The 16,282-nt window shown below is 37.7% G+C and overlaps 1 protein-coding gene across 15 annotated transcripts in view; it reads right to left on the reverse strand.

Moving 5' to 3' along the window:
- DMD (dystrophin) overlaps positions 1 to 16,282 on the reverse strand; it is a 2,170,621-nt gene that overhangs the window by 1,570,455 nt on the left and 583,884 nt on the right. The window contains exon 1 of one of the 15 annotated variants that reach the window (XM_025439486.3): positions 14,891 to 15,031. The exons of 13 other annotated variants lie outside the window; for them this stretch is intronic. In XM_025439486.3, the coding sequence (XP_025295271.1) occupies positions 14,891 to 14,897 (7 nt within the window). In that variant the 5' untranslated portion in view covers positions 14,898 to 15,031. Of the gene's footprint in view, positions 1 to 14,886; positions 15,032 to 16,282 lie in introns of those variants that run through there. One more of the 15 variants, XM_035712228.2, reaches the window with a different exon arrangement.

The raw sequence follows: 16,282 nt of genomic DNA on the forward strand, positions 1-16,282 counted from the left end.
GCCAGCCATTTGAGCAAAGGTTTTATGCTTTGGAGATGGCAGAAACATAATAACCTCTTTGAATAGTGGAAGACAATCATGATACCTCTAAATATAAGTAAAAATTTTGTGTGAATGTCACAAAGATAGAGATACTTGTTTAATGTAATAAGGAACTGGCAAGCAATATCACTTTTAATTATTACACTTGACTAGTATAAGATGGGATCTACTTCCAGAACACTTCTGATTGGCAGAGGGATTCAGCAAGAGAATGCTTCGATACCTGCCATCTGCACTGGAGAAGGTGTTCTGCACTAATTAATACGTTGGTTTGAACCGTGTATTGTCTCTTATTTTCAAATATATTCTTTCATTTACTTCTTTCTAAAAAAAATCTGTGAAGTACGTAAAATAAGAACTCTAAAGAGATGAATTCAGTAAGACTTAGAAAATAAGAAAGGCTTGCCAACACCACTGAGCTTGTAAGTAGCAGAGCAGAACTACTTCCAACTCTAAATTCTGATTAATGTTCAAGCAATTAACAGGACCACTTAGCAAATTATTTACTAGAGTCCTGCTTACACCTCTATAATCACCTTAATTAATTTTTTTTTCACTTTATGTCAGGCCTCTGCCTGCACTGATGTGATTGGTCCTTGTCAGTGAGTAATAAAATACTTGACTTTCCCATGGTGTATTTTTTTAAATCAATATTTCATAGGACAATACCTTGCAAACATCTCCTCTGATTTAGGAAAGGTATTAATCTTCATAACAGAAATAAAATTATGTTAAAATTCAAGTATGAATGAATTTTCTCTTGAACATTTTATAAATTTCTATTATATATAACATATATATACCCACATGTACACATATTTACTTTTTAAATATATCCCCACTTTTATTTGCCAAATTAGACTATTGCGAAACAGACAAAGTTTTAGAAAATGCAGTACATAGGACTCTGATCATACTTGTATTTTCAATTTAAATAACTTGTTTTGTAATGAAATCTCCATACTTTATAAAGGCCATTATTGCCTGTCAGGAAGAAATAATGAGCTTGTATTTTTCAGCCATGTATAAATTGCATGCATTTTATATTTCTAAGGAGAGGCCTCTATCAATCAATATTTTTAGAAAGTGACAGTCCTCAGTTAAACAGTGATTGTTACTGAAGCTGATAAATGTTTACCCTTCATCAGAGACTGACAAATAGCCTATGACATAGACTGCTTTTCTGCTGCCTACATTAAAACTTGTTTAGGAATATGAAAATTCAAAAATGTGATCCTAATGTAAAACTGCTTTCAAATCTCTTGTTAGGAAGTTTGGCAGACATACCAGAAGGCCATTTGGGGAAGCAAATAGGTATTCCGTGTATAATAAGTAAGTGAAGTATAAATTAAAAACAAATACAAGCCACGGTTGTGACATGGACAAAATATAATAAAATACTATTCAATGATCACATTGCAAGGTCTGCAATCAAATGTCTTTTCATAAACAGAGTCCCAGCAATCTTTGTAGTTTGTTTGGGGCAGGTTTAACAGCAGTAGTTTCCCCATAGCAGGCTAAAGTCATTTAATCCATGACTTCTTTTTATACAGAACTGATGTACTTAAACTGAGAGAACAGTAGACCACATAAATGTCATGTTAATATTCTAAACTGAGCTAAATTGTGTTAGCAACAAAACTTGTCTTATCATATATTTCACCTTGGTCTATGACAGAATGTGATAGTTATGCTATTAAGTGACAATTAGCCAATCAGTAAAGCAGTAATTTCTAAAAATGTATAATACATGGAAAATAGAATTTTCCTGCCTCCTCAAGTCACTATTTTTTCTTAAACCTCTTGGCTTAAGTGAGAACTTTCTGTTGAAACCGTTCATTCTTCTTAGCATGCTTAGCTTTCCTTCATCATTTTAAAATCTCCCTTCCCTTTCCCCAGTTCTTAAAATGAGATGGTGGAAACCTATTGACCTCTTCAAATAGGGGAAGGCAATCATGGTTCCTCTAAATATAAGTAACATCAAAGTGTGGATACAACAAAGATACATATGCTTATTCAATGTAATAAGGAACTTATAGGTACTATCCCTTTCAATAATTAGACCTGACTAATATAAGACAGGATCTGCTTCCAGAACACTTCAGATTGGCAGAGGGATTCAGCAAGAGAATGCTTCAATATCTGCCATCACTCTAGGTGTTCTGAACTGCTTGATACATTGGCTTGAACTATATGCATCGTCTCTCATTTTCAAACACCTTATTTCATTTACTCCTCCTGAAAAACAACCTGTAATGTAGATGGAATAAAGAATTGTATAGAGATGAATTCAGTGAAATTTTAAGAATAAAAATGAAATTGGTGAAATGGTTTATCCTTCTTCGCTTTCTTTCATCATTTTTAACCTTCCTTCCCTTTCTCCAGTTCTTAAATTGAAGCAAACCTGACGTTGACCATAATTATCTAAATACTTTGATAGTCCACTTTTCTTCCAAACTGAAGTCCTTTTATTTATTCATTCATTCAAGAAATATTTTACTGAAAGCCTACCATTTTCCAGGCACTGAATAAGTGGTAGGGCACAACTGCAAACAAAAGACTCAATGGATAATTTCTTTACTGGGCTTAGGTTCTAGCAAAAGAGACACACATGTAAGCAGGTAAACGCCATACTTTGTAGCAAGTGCTATTATAGGAGAAATTATATGAGCCAAGTATTTAGTCTCTGGCACAAGTTCAAGCATGAATCTAGCACTTTAACTTCAGGGCCATTTCATGTTAATGAGTATTTTGGCTCACTCATCTATATATTTACATTCCATTTCATTTCAAAAACTGATTTGTGATAGCTTTGCATACTGAATGATTCTCCAAGAGCATTATGGTATCCTTCTATCTCTTACTGTCATCCCTCAAAAAAAAAAAATCTACCTTTAACATTGCCACAGTTTCAAACATCATCTCATGAGATCCCCTTTCTTTCAGTTTCTGCTAAAAAGAAATATTCCAAGTTTAATAGAGGATCATAATTATTAAGAGAAAAACTATTTTTTGGTTATCTCTCACAAAGTACTTTTTATTCTAAGGAGCTCAGAAAACTTTATTTTCTGGTTCTTTCTTCAATAAGTAAGTGTGCTATTCACTTAACTTTTCTTTTTTTTAAGATTTTATTTATTTATTCATGAAAGACAGAGAGAGGCAGAGACACAGGCAGAGAGAGAAGCAGGCTCCATGCAGGGGGTCCCATGTGGGACTCAACCGCAGGTCTCCAGATCATGACCTGAGCCAAAGGAAGGCACTCAACCGCTGAGCCACCCAGGAGTCCCTCACTTAACTTTTCTATCCAGCATAAGCAAGTCATTTTAACAAGCCAATCAACATTTTTTAAACATTCATTAACACATGTTAAAACTTAAAGTGGCTTTAAATAAATGTGCAAATACGTGATTCAATGCATGATAGTTAAAATGTATCAGAGAAGACCAAAGTAGGTCCCAAAAGTCTTTTGAGGTTCCATGGAAAAGATTGAGTACTTTAATAGGATCAAGTTTTAACAGTAAGAGAGAAGGGCTTTCCAGACAAGAGAAAGGTTGAACTGCATTTGACAATTAATTCTTATCACACACACTTACAGACACAGAACTGTAACTATGTGAAGCAGGGGATTTTTTTAAAAGATTTTATTTATTTATTCATGAGAGACATGGAAAGAGAGAGGCAGAGACAGGCAGAGAAGCAGGCTCTGTGCAGGGAATCTGATGTGGGACTTGATATCAGGACTCCAGGATCACGCCCTGGGTGGAGAACAGGCGCTAAACCACTGAGCGATCCAGGCATCCCTGAAGTGATGGATATTAACTAGACTTACTGGAGTGTTCACTTTGCAATATATACAAATATTGAATCATCACGTTGTACATCTGAAACTAACATAATGTTATATATCAATTATATCTCCATTTAAATTTTTTAAAAATGTTTTAAAGATGCCTATATATGCAAATGGTAAGAAGCCTACCTATCATAATGCTTAAGATTTGTAACGATAAGCCTAGAACAAAGTATAGAGGCAAAAACAATAAAAAATATTTGCAACTACTATGTTTGGAGTTTTTAATGTATGTAATGGAGCACCATTATATATTTTTGAAAAGAGAAGCCACATGATTAAACTAGTGCTCAAGGGGGGGCGGGGCAAGATGGCGGAGGAGTAGGGTCCCCAAGTCACCTGTCCCCACCAACTTACCTAGATAACTTTCAAATCATCCTGAAAACTTAAGAATTTAGCCTGAGATTTAAAGAGAGAACAATTGGAACACTACAGTGAGAAGAGTTCGCGCTTCTAACAAGGTAGGAAGGCAGAAAAAATAAAAATAAAAAGCATCCAGTGGGGGAGGGGCCCCGCGAGGAGCCGAGCAAAGGGGGGCAGGAAGAGCCCCCAGGACAGGAAAGCCCAGGCCTGTGGAAGCAGGAACTTTACCAACCTTCCCAGTTGGAAAGGCGCTCACAGGGAACTCGGGCAGGATCCCAGGAGGGGCAGAGGAGCCTCCAGGTTCCCGGGGTCACTAACAGAGGAGGTGCATCCCTGGGGAAATCGCCCCACACCCCATGGGCTGAGCTCCCTAAAGGGCTGCAGTGCGCACCCTGGCAGGGCCTCGGGAGCAGCTCAGGCGTCATCTTAGGCAGAGGCTCCATGCAGAAGGGGCTGTGCAGCCCGGAGCGCGATCCCAGCAGCACAGGCCCTGGAGCCCAGGGTGCCCGGGGACATAGCCCAGGATCCTGAGCTCCCCCCGGGACAGGCGGAGGCCAGGAGGACACAGGGATGCTCCTGCCCCCGGGCGCCCCGAGCTGTGTAGGTCAGCACCCCTCCACCCCCCGAGCATCCAGGTCCCTGTGGACTGGGAGACCGCAGTAGTTACTGTGGGAGCTGATTCCAGGGCTGGAGAGCTGGCCGCCGCCACTGTTGTTGTTCCTCGTGGTGTCACCTTGTGACTGGGACTGACGGGGCCACCAGGGAACAGGGGTCTCACAGGATAAACAGCTCCCACTGAGCCCGGCACCCAGCAGGGGCGGGGCAGCTTCCTCCAGGTGCACACACCTGAGAATCAGCACAGCAGGCCCCACCCACAGAAGACCAGCTGGAAGGACAGGGGAAGAGCAAGTTCTTAACCAAGCGTGCTGGACAGCTCCAAAGGAGGTTGAGGGATTTACCATATATAGAACCTGAAGATACCCCTTCTTGTTTTGTTTTTGTTTTTTGTTGTTGTTTTCTTTTTTGTTTTTTCCCTATTTTTTTTTCCTTTTTTACCTTCCTTTTTCCAGTACAACTTGTTTTTAGCCACTCTGCACTGAGCAAAATGACTAGAAAGAACTCACCACAAAAAAAGAATCAGAAACAGTACTCTCTCCAACAGAGTTACAGAATTTGCATTACAATTTGATGTCAGAAAGCAAATTCAGAAGCACAATGAGAAAGATACTGGTGGCTCTGGAAAAAAAGCATAAAGGATTCAAGAGACTTCATGACTGCAGAATTTAGATCTAATCAGGCGGAAATTAAAAATCAATTAAATGATATACAATCCAAACTGAAGGTCCTAACCATGAGGGTAAATGGGTAGAAGAAAGAGTGAGTGACATAAAAGACAAAGTGATGGCAAGGAAGGAAGCTGAGGAAAAAAGAGAAAAACAATGAAAATATAATGAGGAAAGGTTAAGGAAAATAAATGACAGCCTCAGAAGGAAAAATCTACATTTAATTGGGATTCCAGAGGGCGCTGATAGGGACAGAGAACCAGAAAGTGTATTTGAACAAATCATAGCTGAGAACTTCCCTAACTTGGGGAGAGACACAGGCATTCAGATCCAGGAGATAGAGAGATCCCCCTCTAAAATCAATAAAAGCCATTCAACACCCTGACATTTAATAGTGAAACTTCTAAATTCCAAAGATAAAGAGAAAATCCTTAAAGCAGCAAGAGACAAAAGATCCCTAACCGATATGGGGAGAAATATTAGGTTAACAACAGACCTCTCCACAGAGACTGGACAGGCCTGAAAGGGCTGGCAGGATATATTCAGGGTCCTAAATGAGAAGAACATGCAGCCAAGAAAACTCTATCCAGCAAGACTCTCATTCAGAGTAGAACAAGAGATTAAGAGTTTCCAAGATAGGCAGAAACTGAAAGAATATGTGACCACCAAACAAGCTCTGCAAGAAATATTAAAGGAGACTCTGTAAAAGAAAAAGGAAGCCCAAAGAAACAATCCATAAGAACAGGGACTGAATAGGTATTATGATGACACTAAACTCATATCTTTCAATAGTAACTCTGAACATGAATGGGCTTAATGATCCTATCAAAAGACACAGGGTTTCAGACTGGATAAAAAAGCAAGACCCATCTATTTGCTGTCTACAAGAGACTCATTTCAGACATAAGGACACCTACAGCATGAAAATGAAAGATTGGAGAACGATTTACCATTCAAATGGTCTTCAAAAGAAAGCAGGGGTAGCCATCCTCATATCAGATACATTAAAGTTTATCCCAAAGACTAGTAAGAGATGAAGAGGGACACTATATCATACTTAAAGGATCTATCCAAAAAGAGGACCTAACAATCATAAATATTTATGCCCCTAATGTAGGAGCTGCCAAGCATATCAATCAATTAATAAACAAAGTTAGGACATACGTAGATAATAATACACTTATACTGAGAGACTTCAACACGGTGTTTTCTGCAAATGACAAATATTCTAAGCACAACATCTCCAAAGAAACAAGAGCTTTAAATGATACACTGGACCAGATGGATTTCACAGATACTTACAGAACTCTGCAACCAAATGCAACTGAATACAAACTCTTCTCAAGTGCACATGGTACTTTCTCTAGAATAGACCACATACTGGGTCACAACTCAGGTCTCAAGCAATACCAAAAGATTGGGATTGTCCCCTGCATATTTTCAGATGATAATACTTTAAAACTAGAACTTAATACCAAGAAGATATTTGGAAGAAACTCAAACAAGTGGAGGTTAAAGAGCATCTTGCTAAAAGATGAATGGGTCAACCAGGAAATTCAAGAAGAAGAATTAAAAAGATTCATGGAAACTAATGAGAATGAAGATACAACCATTCAAAATCTATGAGATACAGCAAAAGCAGTCCTGAGAGGGAAATACATCGCAATACAAGAATCCTGCAAAAAACTGGAAAAAACTCAAATACAAAAGCTAACCTTGCACCTCAAGGAACTGGAGAAAGAACAGCAAATAAAACCTACACCCATAAGAAGAAGAGAGGTAATAAAGTTTCGAGCAGAACTCAGTGAAATAGAAACCAGAAGAACTGTGGAACAGATCAACAAAACCAGGAATTGGTTCTTTGAAAGACTTAATAACATAGAAAAACCATAAGCCCACCTTATTAAAAAGAAGAGAGAAAAGACACTACTTAATAAAATCACAAATGAAAAAGGAGAGCTCACACCCAATACCAAAGAAATATGAATGATTTTAAAAACATGTTATGAGCAGCTATACGCCAATAAATTAGGCAATCTAGAAGAAATGGATGCATTTCTGGAAAACCACAAACTACCAAAACTGGAACAGGAAGAAATAGAAAACCTGAACAGGCCAATAACCAGGGAGGAAATGAAGCAGTCATCAAAAACTTCCCATGACATAAAAGTCCAGGGCCAGATGGCTTCCCAGGGGAATTCTATCAAACATTTAAAGAAGAAACAATACCTATTCTACTAAAGCTGTTTTGAAGGACAGAAAGGGATGGAATACTTCCAAACTCCTTTTATGAGGCCAGCATCACCTTAATCCCAAAAGCAGACAAAGACCCCACCAAAAAGAAGAATTTATAGACCAATATCCCTGATGAACATGGATGCAAAAATTCTCAACAAGATACTAGCCAGTAGGATCCAATAGTACATTAAGAAAATTATTCACCACGACCAAGTGATTTATCTCCAGATGCAAGGCTGGTTCAACACTCATGAAGCAATCAATGTGATAGATCATATCAACAAGAGAAAAAAGAAGAACCATATGATCCTCTCAATAGATGCAGAGAAAGCATTTGACAAAATACAGCATCCATTCCTGATCAAAACTCTTCAGATTGTAGGGATAGAGGGAACATTCCTCACCATCTTATAAGCCGTCTACAAAAAGCCCACAGTAAATATCATTCTCAATGGGAAACACTGGGAGCCTTTCCCGGAAATCAGGAACACGACAGGGATGTCCAATCTCACCACTGCTATTCAATACAGTACTAGAAGTCCTAGCCTCAGCAATCAGGCAATAAAAAGAAATAAAAGGCATTCAAATTGGCAAAGAAGAAGTCAAACTCTCCCTCTTCACCGATGACATGATACTCTACATAGAAAACCCAAAAGTCTCCACCCCAAGATTGCTGGAACTCCTACAGCAATTTGGCAATGTGGCAGGATACAAAATCAATGCCCAGAAATCAATGGCATTTCTATACACTAACAATGAGACTGAAGAAAGAGAAATTAAGGACTCAATCCCATTTACAATTGCACCCAAAAGCATAAGATACCTACAAATAAACCTCACCAAAGAGGTAAAGGATCTATACCCTAAAAACTACAGAACACTTCTGAAAGAAATTGAGGAAGACACAAAGAGATGGAAAAATATTCCGTGCTCATGGATTGGAAGATTAACATTGTGAAAATGTCAATGCTACCCAAGGCAATTTACACATTTAATGCAATCCCTATCAAAATACCATGGACTTTTTTCATAGAGTTGGAACAAATCATCTTAAGATTTGTGTGGAATCAGAAAAGACCCTGAATAGCCAGGAGAATATTAAAAAAGAAAATCAGAGCTGGGGGTATCACAATGCCAGATTTCAGGTTGTACTACAAAGCTGTGATCATCAAGAGAGTATGGTACTGGCACAAAAGCAGACACATAGATCAATGGAACAGAATAGAGAGTCCAGAAGTGAACCCTCAACTCTGTGGTCAACTAATATTTGACAAAGTAGGAAAGTCTATTTACTGGAAAAAAAAAGACAGTCTCTTCAATAAATGGTGCTGGGAAAATTGGAAATCCACATGCAGAAGAATGAAACTAGACCATTCTATTATACCATACACAGAGATAAACTCAAAATGGATGAAAGATCTAAATGTGAGACAAGAATCCATCAAAATCCTAGAGGAGAACACAGGCAACACCGTTTTCTAACTTGGCCACAGCAACTTCTTGCAAGATACATCTATGAAGGCAAGGGAAACAAAAGTGAAAAATGAACTACTGGGATTTCATCAAGATAAAAAGCTTCTGCACAGCAAAGGAAACAGTCAACAAAACTAAAAGACAACCTACAGAATGGGAGAAGATATTTGCAAATGACGTATCAGATAAAGGGCTAGTATCCAAGATCTATAAAGAACTTCTTAAACTCAACAGCAAAGAAACAAACAATCCAATCATGAAATGGGCAAAAGACAGGAACAGAAATTTCACAAAGAAAGACATACACATGGCCAACAAGCACATGAGAAAATGCTCTGCATCACTGGCCATCAGGGAAATACAAATCAAAACCACAATGAGATCCCACCTCACACCAGTGAGAATGGGGAAAATTAACAAGACAGGAAACAACAAATGTTGGAGAGGATGTGGAGAAAGGGAACACTCTTGCACTGTTGGTGGGAATGTGAACTGGTGCAGCCACTCTGGAATACTGTGTGGAGGTTCCTCAAAGAGTTTAAAATAGACCTGCCCTATGACCCAGCAATTGCACTGTTGGGGATTTACCCCAAAGATACAGATGCAATGAAATGGCAGGACACTTGCACACCAATGTTTCTAGCAGCAATGTCCACAATAGCCAAACTGTGGAAGGAGCCTCGGTGTCCATGGAAAGATGAATGGATAAAGAAGATGTGGTCTATGTATACAATGGAATATTCCTCAGCCATTAGAAACGACAAATACCCACCATTTGCTTCAACGTGGATAGCACTGGAGGGTATTATGCTGAGTGAAGTAAGTCAATCAGAGAAGGACAAACATTATATGGTCTCATTCATTTGGGGAATATAAAAAATAGTGAAAGGGAATAAAGGGAAAAGGAGAGAAAATGAGCAAAAATATCAGTGAGGGTGACAGAACATGAGAGACTCCTAATTCTGGGAAACAAACAAGGGGTAGTGGAAGGAGAGGTGGACATGGGGTTGGGGTGACTGGGTGACGGGCACTGAGGAGGTCACTTGATGGGATGAGCACTGGGTGATATATGTTGGCAAATTAAACTCCAATTAAAAAAAACAATTAGTGCTCCAGTTAACAGGTTGGAGGCAATATGTTGAATAGATTTGTTTATGGGACAAGAAAATTTTCAGCCATGAATAGAAAAAGAATAGGAAAAATATCCAACAGTAGAAAAATCAGGAATCAAAATATTTGATCAGGCATCTGATATAACAAAAACTTTAGGAAAATCAAACCATTAGGTAAGAAAGTCCGTACAGGTATCACATGGACTTGATACTGCTTAAATTGGGTCTAGATAAGCAAAACCCTCTCCCTTCCATTGACATTCAAATCAACATTACCGGTTCTACTCTATCACCATCAGTGTAAGAAAAGAAACTTGGTCAGTTTGCTAAAATAGCTAATACTTTAGTTATTTAATATTTTAGCTGAAATCCTTTCAGAAATTAAAATTAAGTCAATTTTACTTGAGCTCAAGTAAAATGTGGGCAAAACTGAGAAATAAATCTGATTAAGCCAAGATCATAAAAGGCTTTCAGTGACTTGGTTAGAAGTTTGAACTTTGTCTTCTGGGTATCCAATAATGTCACTGATACAAGAATCAATATGAGCTTGATTTGGGATGATGGACTTTATCTCAGACAATCCTTCCTGCTCTTAAAATCATTACTCATCTCTGAAGGGAAATAATCAATGCAGATGTTCTAAAATAACAGTAATAAAATGATTGGGCTCTGAAGTCAAACACTCCCAGATTCAAATCCAGTCTCTACTTCCTACTGGTTATCTGTATGATATGTGAAAAGTCCTTTATTTTTCTTTAAGACTTTGCTTCTATACAGTAAATGTGGAGGTAACAGTGTCTAGCCCTTAAAGTGGTTATAAGGCTTAAGTAAGAAAGTGCAGGTAAAATGCCTGGCACATAATAAGCTCACATTAAATATTAGCTATTTTAGCAAACTGACCAAGTTTCTCTTCTTACACTGATGGTGATGGAGTAGAACCGGTAATGTTGATTTGAATGTCAATGGAATGGAAGTGAAACTAAGAAAATGGAAACCTCCCCAGACAAGAGAACATACAGAGGATAAGAGAGGACTTGGAATACCTCCATAGTAACATAAAGAAGGGGAGTCAACATAGCAGATAAAAAAAAAAAACATAGCAGATAAAAACTATGATATAGAGGTAGATGGATGTATCAGGTACAGAAATAGAGATGAAGATACCGACAGATGCAATGTCAGACTGGTAAGGTGTCCTAAAGTCATAGCGATAACTCTCTCAAAAGGAAGGGTATAAAATTACCCTGAAGTTCAATTATGACTTAATTAGTAACTGTTGAGAAGAGAGTTTTAATAGAATGAAGGCAGGAGAAGTCAGCTTTCCAGGGATTACAGGACAATAGGTAATAGGCAAATTTGGTATAGAAGACACATTTGGGATATTCAGCAATTATGATGGTTAACAGTAATTGGGTGCTCACAACTTCCCAGGCCCTGCTCTAAATATTACAAATCAACCAATTCATTTAACCCTCATAAGAGCCCTCTGGCATTAATATAATTGTTACCTTCATTTTCTCAATGAGGAAAAGGAGCCAGAGGGATATTAAGACATTTGCACAACTTAACATAGCTGAAACGTGGCTAAGTTGGCTTTGAACCAGGCAGTCTAGCTCCAGGACCTGTGCTGTGCTATCACTCATACAGCTTCTAAGACAAGGGTGGTGATTTGAACTTGGTCACATGGCTGAGTCTCTGCTTATCTGAATAGGCCAGAATCAGAAATAAAGGAAAAAAAACATTGTGCTTCAATACTCATTTTGTGTATTCTGCTGTACGAGAGACAGTGCCTTAAAGCAGCCTATCAAGGTAGGAGAAGAAACATGAATATGAGATTTACATAATACACAATATATGACCACTTCTACTGGAAAAGTATGAGCTACTTTGGAAAAGGCATGAGGAATATTTTAAGCTAGAACAATTCAGAAAAGATCTCTTTGGAGGACACATTAATTAAACTGGGCCAGGGGAAGAGAAAGCCTAGAGATATTTCAGGAAACTAAATAAACTGGAGACTGCAGATTGAGATCAATAATCAGATCAATTTGGAGAAGTGAGAAATATGTGATTGAAATGTGATCATGGATAGTTTAAGCGACACTGCTGAAGTATTCAAACTGAGGAATGCTATGGGGAGTATTTTAAATTTGGGCAGTGGTTCTCATAGTGTGGTACCAGACCAAAGGCTTGATCAACACCACCAGGAATTCACTAAAAACGCCATTTATCTGGTCCTACTTTAGACCTACAGGATTAGAAGCTCTGAGTTTGTGGCCCAATACTCTGTTTTAAACAACATCTAGGTTATTCTGATGCATGCTCAATATGAGAACCCTGCATTAAAGGATCAGGTCATCACTACATCTGTTCACTAAAGTTCCATTATTTTGTTGTCGCTCTTTTTAAAAAAAAATACTTTATTTATTCATGAGAGACACAGAGAGAGAGAGAGAGAGAGAGAGAGGCAGAGACATAGGCAGAGGGAGAAGCAGGTTTCCTGCAGGGAGCCCAATGTGGGACTCAATCCCAGGACCCTGGGATCATAACCTGAGCCAAAGGCAGATGCTCAACTACTGAGCCACCCAGGCATCCCATTGTAGCTCCTGAAAGTATCTTTTATTCTGCCCACTTGAACTTATCTGTGGCCACATGACTTGCTGCATCAAATGAAATACAACACAAGTGACATGTGTCACTTCTAACCAGAAGTTTCATAAACTATCACATGGTTAAACATGTTCTCAAAGTTTGTGTTGAGATGACTTGTCCATCAATCTGAGTCCCTGCAGAGAGAAAACTGAGAGCCCTACCAAACCATAATGACATGAAGCCTGGTAAGAAAATATTCCACTGTTTCCAGTCCAGGGTATCAGGATTTTTGTTTTAAACACATAAACTAGCCTATCCTGACTTGCCTTGGGCTAGGGAATGGTACTGAGATTGGTTTTATGGTAAGAGAGAACAGGCTTACTAAAAAGGGGAGATTAAAACATCTGTGAGGGAAGAATCAATATTGTTCAAAAATCAGAAAAAATATATGTATCTTTAAATGAATATACAAGAGAAAGAACATTATTACCAAATGTTAACAATATTTATTTCTGGGCATAGGAATTTGAGGTGAGTTTCTACTTTCTTACTTAGTCTTTTATTACTTTTGTTGTTGTTGTTATAGCACAGTATTATGTAATTATTAAAAGAACCAAATAACAGAAAAGCATAAAGTCTATGGCATAGAATTTACCTCAAATATCATTTTCTCCAGGGGATAAAACTTTAGCAGACTTTCTAACTAAACAATTTTGTGTGTGCATTCACTACCTCTCCATCTCTTATCATGTATAGGACAGTTTTTTAAGTTATAATCACACATTATTTCTGATCCTTTTCATAGTCTTACTGATAAGACTTATGATCCCAAGGTTAGAAATGAATTTCCAAGTGTCTATCTAACATGCCTTACATCATGTAGTGAGTAAATAGATGCTCTGAGATTCAAACCAAGTTCTGTCTGATTCTAAAACTTCAGTTTTTTTAGTGGATCATGCTATTGCCTATGAGGGTTTGTATGAACATGTGCATGGGTACATGTGTATGTGTACATGTATGGGCAGAGACACATTGGTATATTTGATAGCCCTTAAAAATTATTCTTATATGGGCTGAGAAAGAGACTGGTGCTTTATGCTCAATGTCCTAGTGTTACAGTAGAATTGGTAATAATTATAATTTTTAAAAATTGATTACTTGTTACAATTCACTGTATAGATATTGCTACTATATTTATTTCATTTTTTTAAAATAGAATGATGCCATAAAAAATCATGATTCTCTGAATGGGCAACAGCACTGACATTTCTAGGTCAAAATAAGTCTTTATGCAATGATATATGTAGTATCTAAATATCTACAATTGGCCTCCAGAGTTTCAAAAATCTCAATACATTTTTTTCTAATTCTTATCACCCACTCTAAAGATACTAAAGACTTTTTTTCATCTTCCAAATGATATATCCTGAAATAATAGGAGCCAAACTTATCATATATATATTGTTTTCCTTAGTGGGATATCATCACTCAAGTTGATTACTATATATCTACAGTATTACCAACAACTTTACATGCCTGCTAGATTGTAAAACCAGAAACAATGGCTTCTTCAATATAAAGTTTGGCTAAAAGTATAGTAATACCAAATGCAATAATGGGTTTTAGCAAGGTGTCCATTAATTCCCTGAAACTGTAAGCAAACTATTTTCTATTTGTACAGATGTGCATGAGAGAGCTCATGTATTTATATTATCTCCAATGTGTATAGTACCCACAAAAGACTCGGTTGCATAGTCCTGTGAATGTACTAAAAACAATGAATTACATACTTTAAGTAGGTGAATTGTATGGTATGTGAATTATATCTCAATAAAACTTCTTTAAAAATGACTAGCCCAGAACATTCAAAATAAACTTGTCAAGCTCATGCTGAAGCCCCTTCAATTCTACGTCACCATATTTTCATTTGTACTTGCATTCCATGTGAAGTGACCTCTCTCTTGATCTGACTCAACCCCAACTAGTGATCTGTTCAACGCCTTTGTCTGTGTTGCTCTAGCTAAGTCTACTGTGCCCAGGCCACTCTCAAACCAGCATGATGATCCAGTTGCCTGGCTACCATCTACTCCCATTAGTAACAGATAGAACTCTCCATTGTAGTACTTCTGCTACTCCTTCTGACTCACATCGTACCACAATTATGATACATCAAACTATCTGTCTTTCAGTTTTTGAGGGGAGAAAATAATATATTTATTCAATTCTAAGAGAGAGCCAATACATTTGACTCTCAAACAACACAGGTTTGAACTGTGTGTGTCTACCTATACACAGATTTTTTTATATAAATACAGTACATAAATGTATTTTCTCTTCCTTCTGATTTTTAAGAACATTTTCTTTTATCTAGCTTACTTTATTATAAGAATACAGTATATAATCCATATATAAACTATGCTTTAATTGACTGTCCAAATTATGAGTAAGGCTTCCAATCAACAGGAGGCTATTAGCAATTAATTTTGGGGGGAGTCAAAAGTTACGCAAATTATCAGCTTCATGAGGGGTCAATAGCCCTAGCACTGTGTTGTTCAAGGGCCAACTGTATTTTATCAAATATTCTTTGTGCCCATCAGAATGCGAACACCAGCAAGATTAGCATAGATCAGAAAAGCCTGAGGATTCCATTAGAACAAGGAGTAGGACAAGTAATCAGGTGCCACTGTCAATATTATGAAGAAAATGAAAATATCATTGGTCAAGACATCTTACAGATAAGGAGAATAGCTGGTAGGCAGAGAAAACTTGGAGGTAATAATATAATTAAGCAGTGGGCAAGGCCACAGTCTGAAATATTGGAGAGGGTGTGGAAATATTCTCACATCCAGCTAAGAAGCTTGTCAAGACAATCCCATGAGTTAAGGAAGAAAGTAAATGGGAAAAGGGATTCAAGAATTACACCCAAGCACTATTAAAGTAGGGACTTATTTATAAGAACACCAGCAAGAAAGGCACTGAGCAGCAGACATAAAGAGAAATAGGCTTGGGTAAAGAATCAGAGTTCTGAGGAGTGGTTGTGGCTGCTTCCCACACGTAGGATACTGGATAAGCAATCTTTTTTAAGCTTCTATTTTCTCATCTGTAAAACTGATAAATTTAATAATTCATTTAATTATCATTACAGTCCTATGATGCAGATATTATCATCATCCCCATTTTACAGATGAAGAACCTGAGGCCCAAAGGGGATAATTACCCGAAGTCACACTGCCAGTAAATGGCAAAACAGAGGTTCAAGCAGTGCTAATGGTACCCTGTCTTCCTTCAGTCTTTTGCATTCCAGTGCATGCTAATCCAGCTTCCACCTG

This window comes from Canis lupus, chromosome X (genome assembly GCF_003254725.2).
Source record: "Canis lupus dingo isolate Sandy chromosome X, ASM325472v2, whole genome shotgun sequence".
In the NCBI taxonomy this organism is placed as follows: domain Eukaryota; kingdom Metazoa; phylum Chordata; class Mammalia; order Carnivora; family Canidae; genus Canis; species Canis lupus.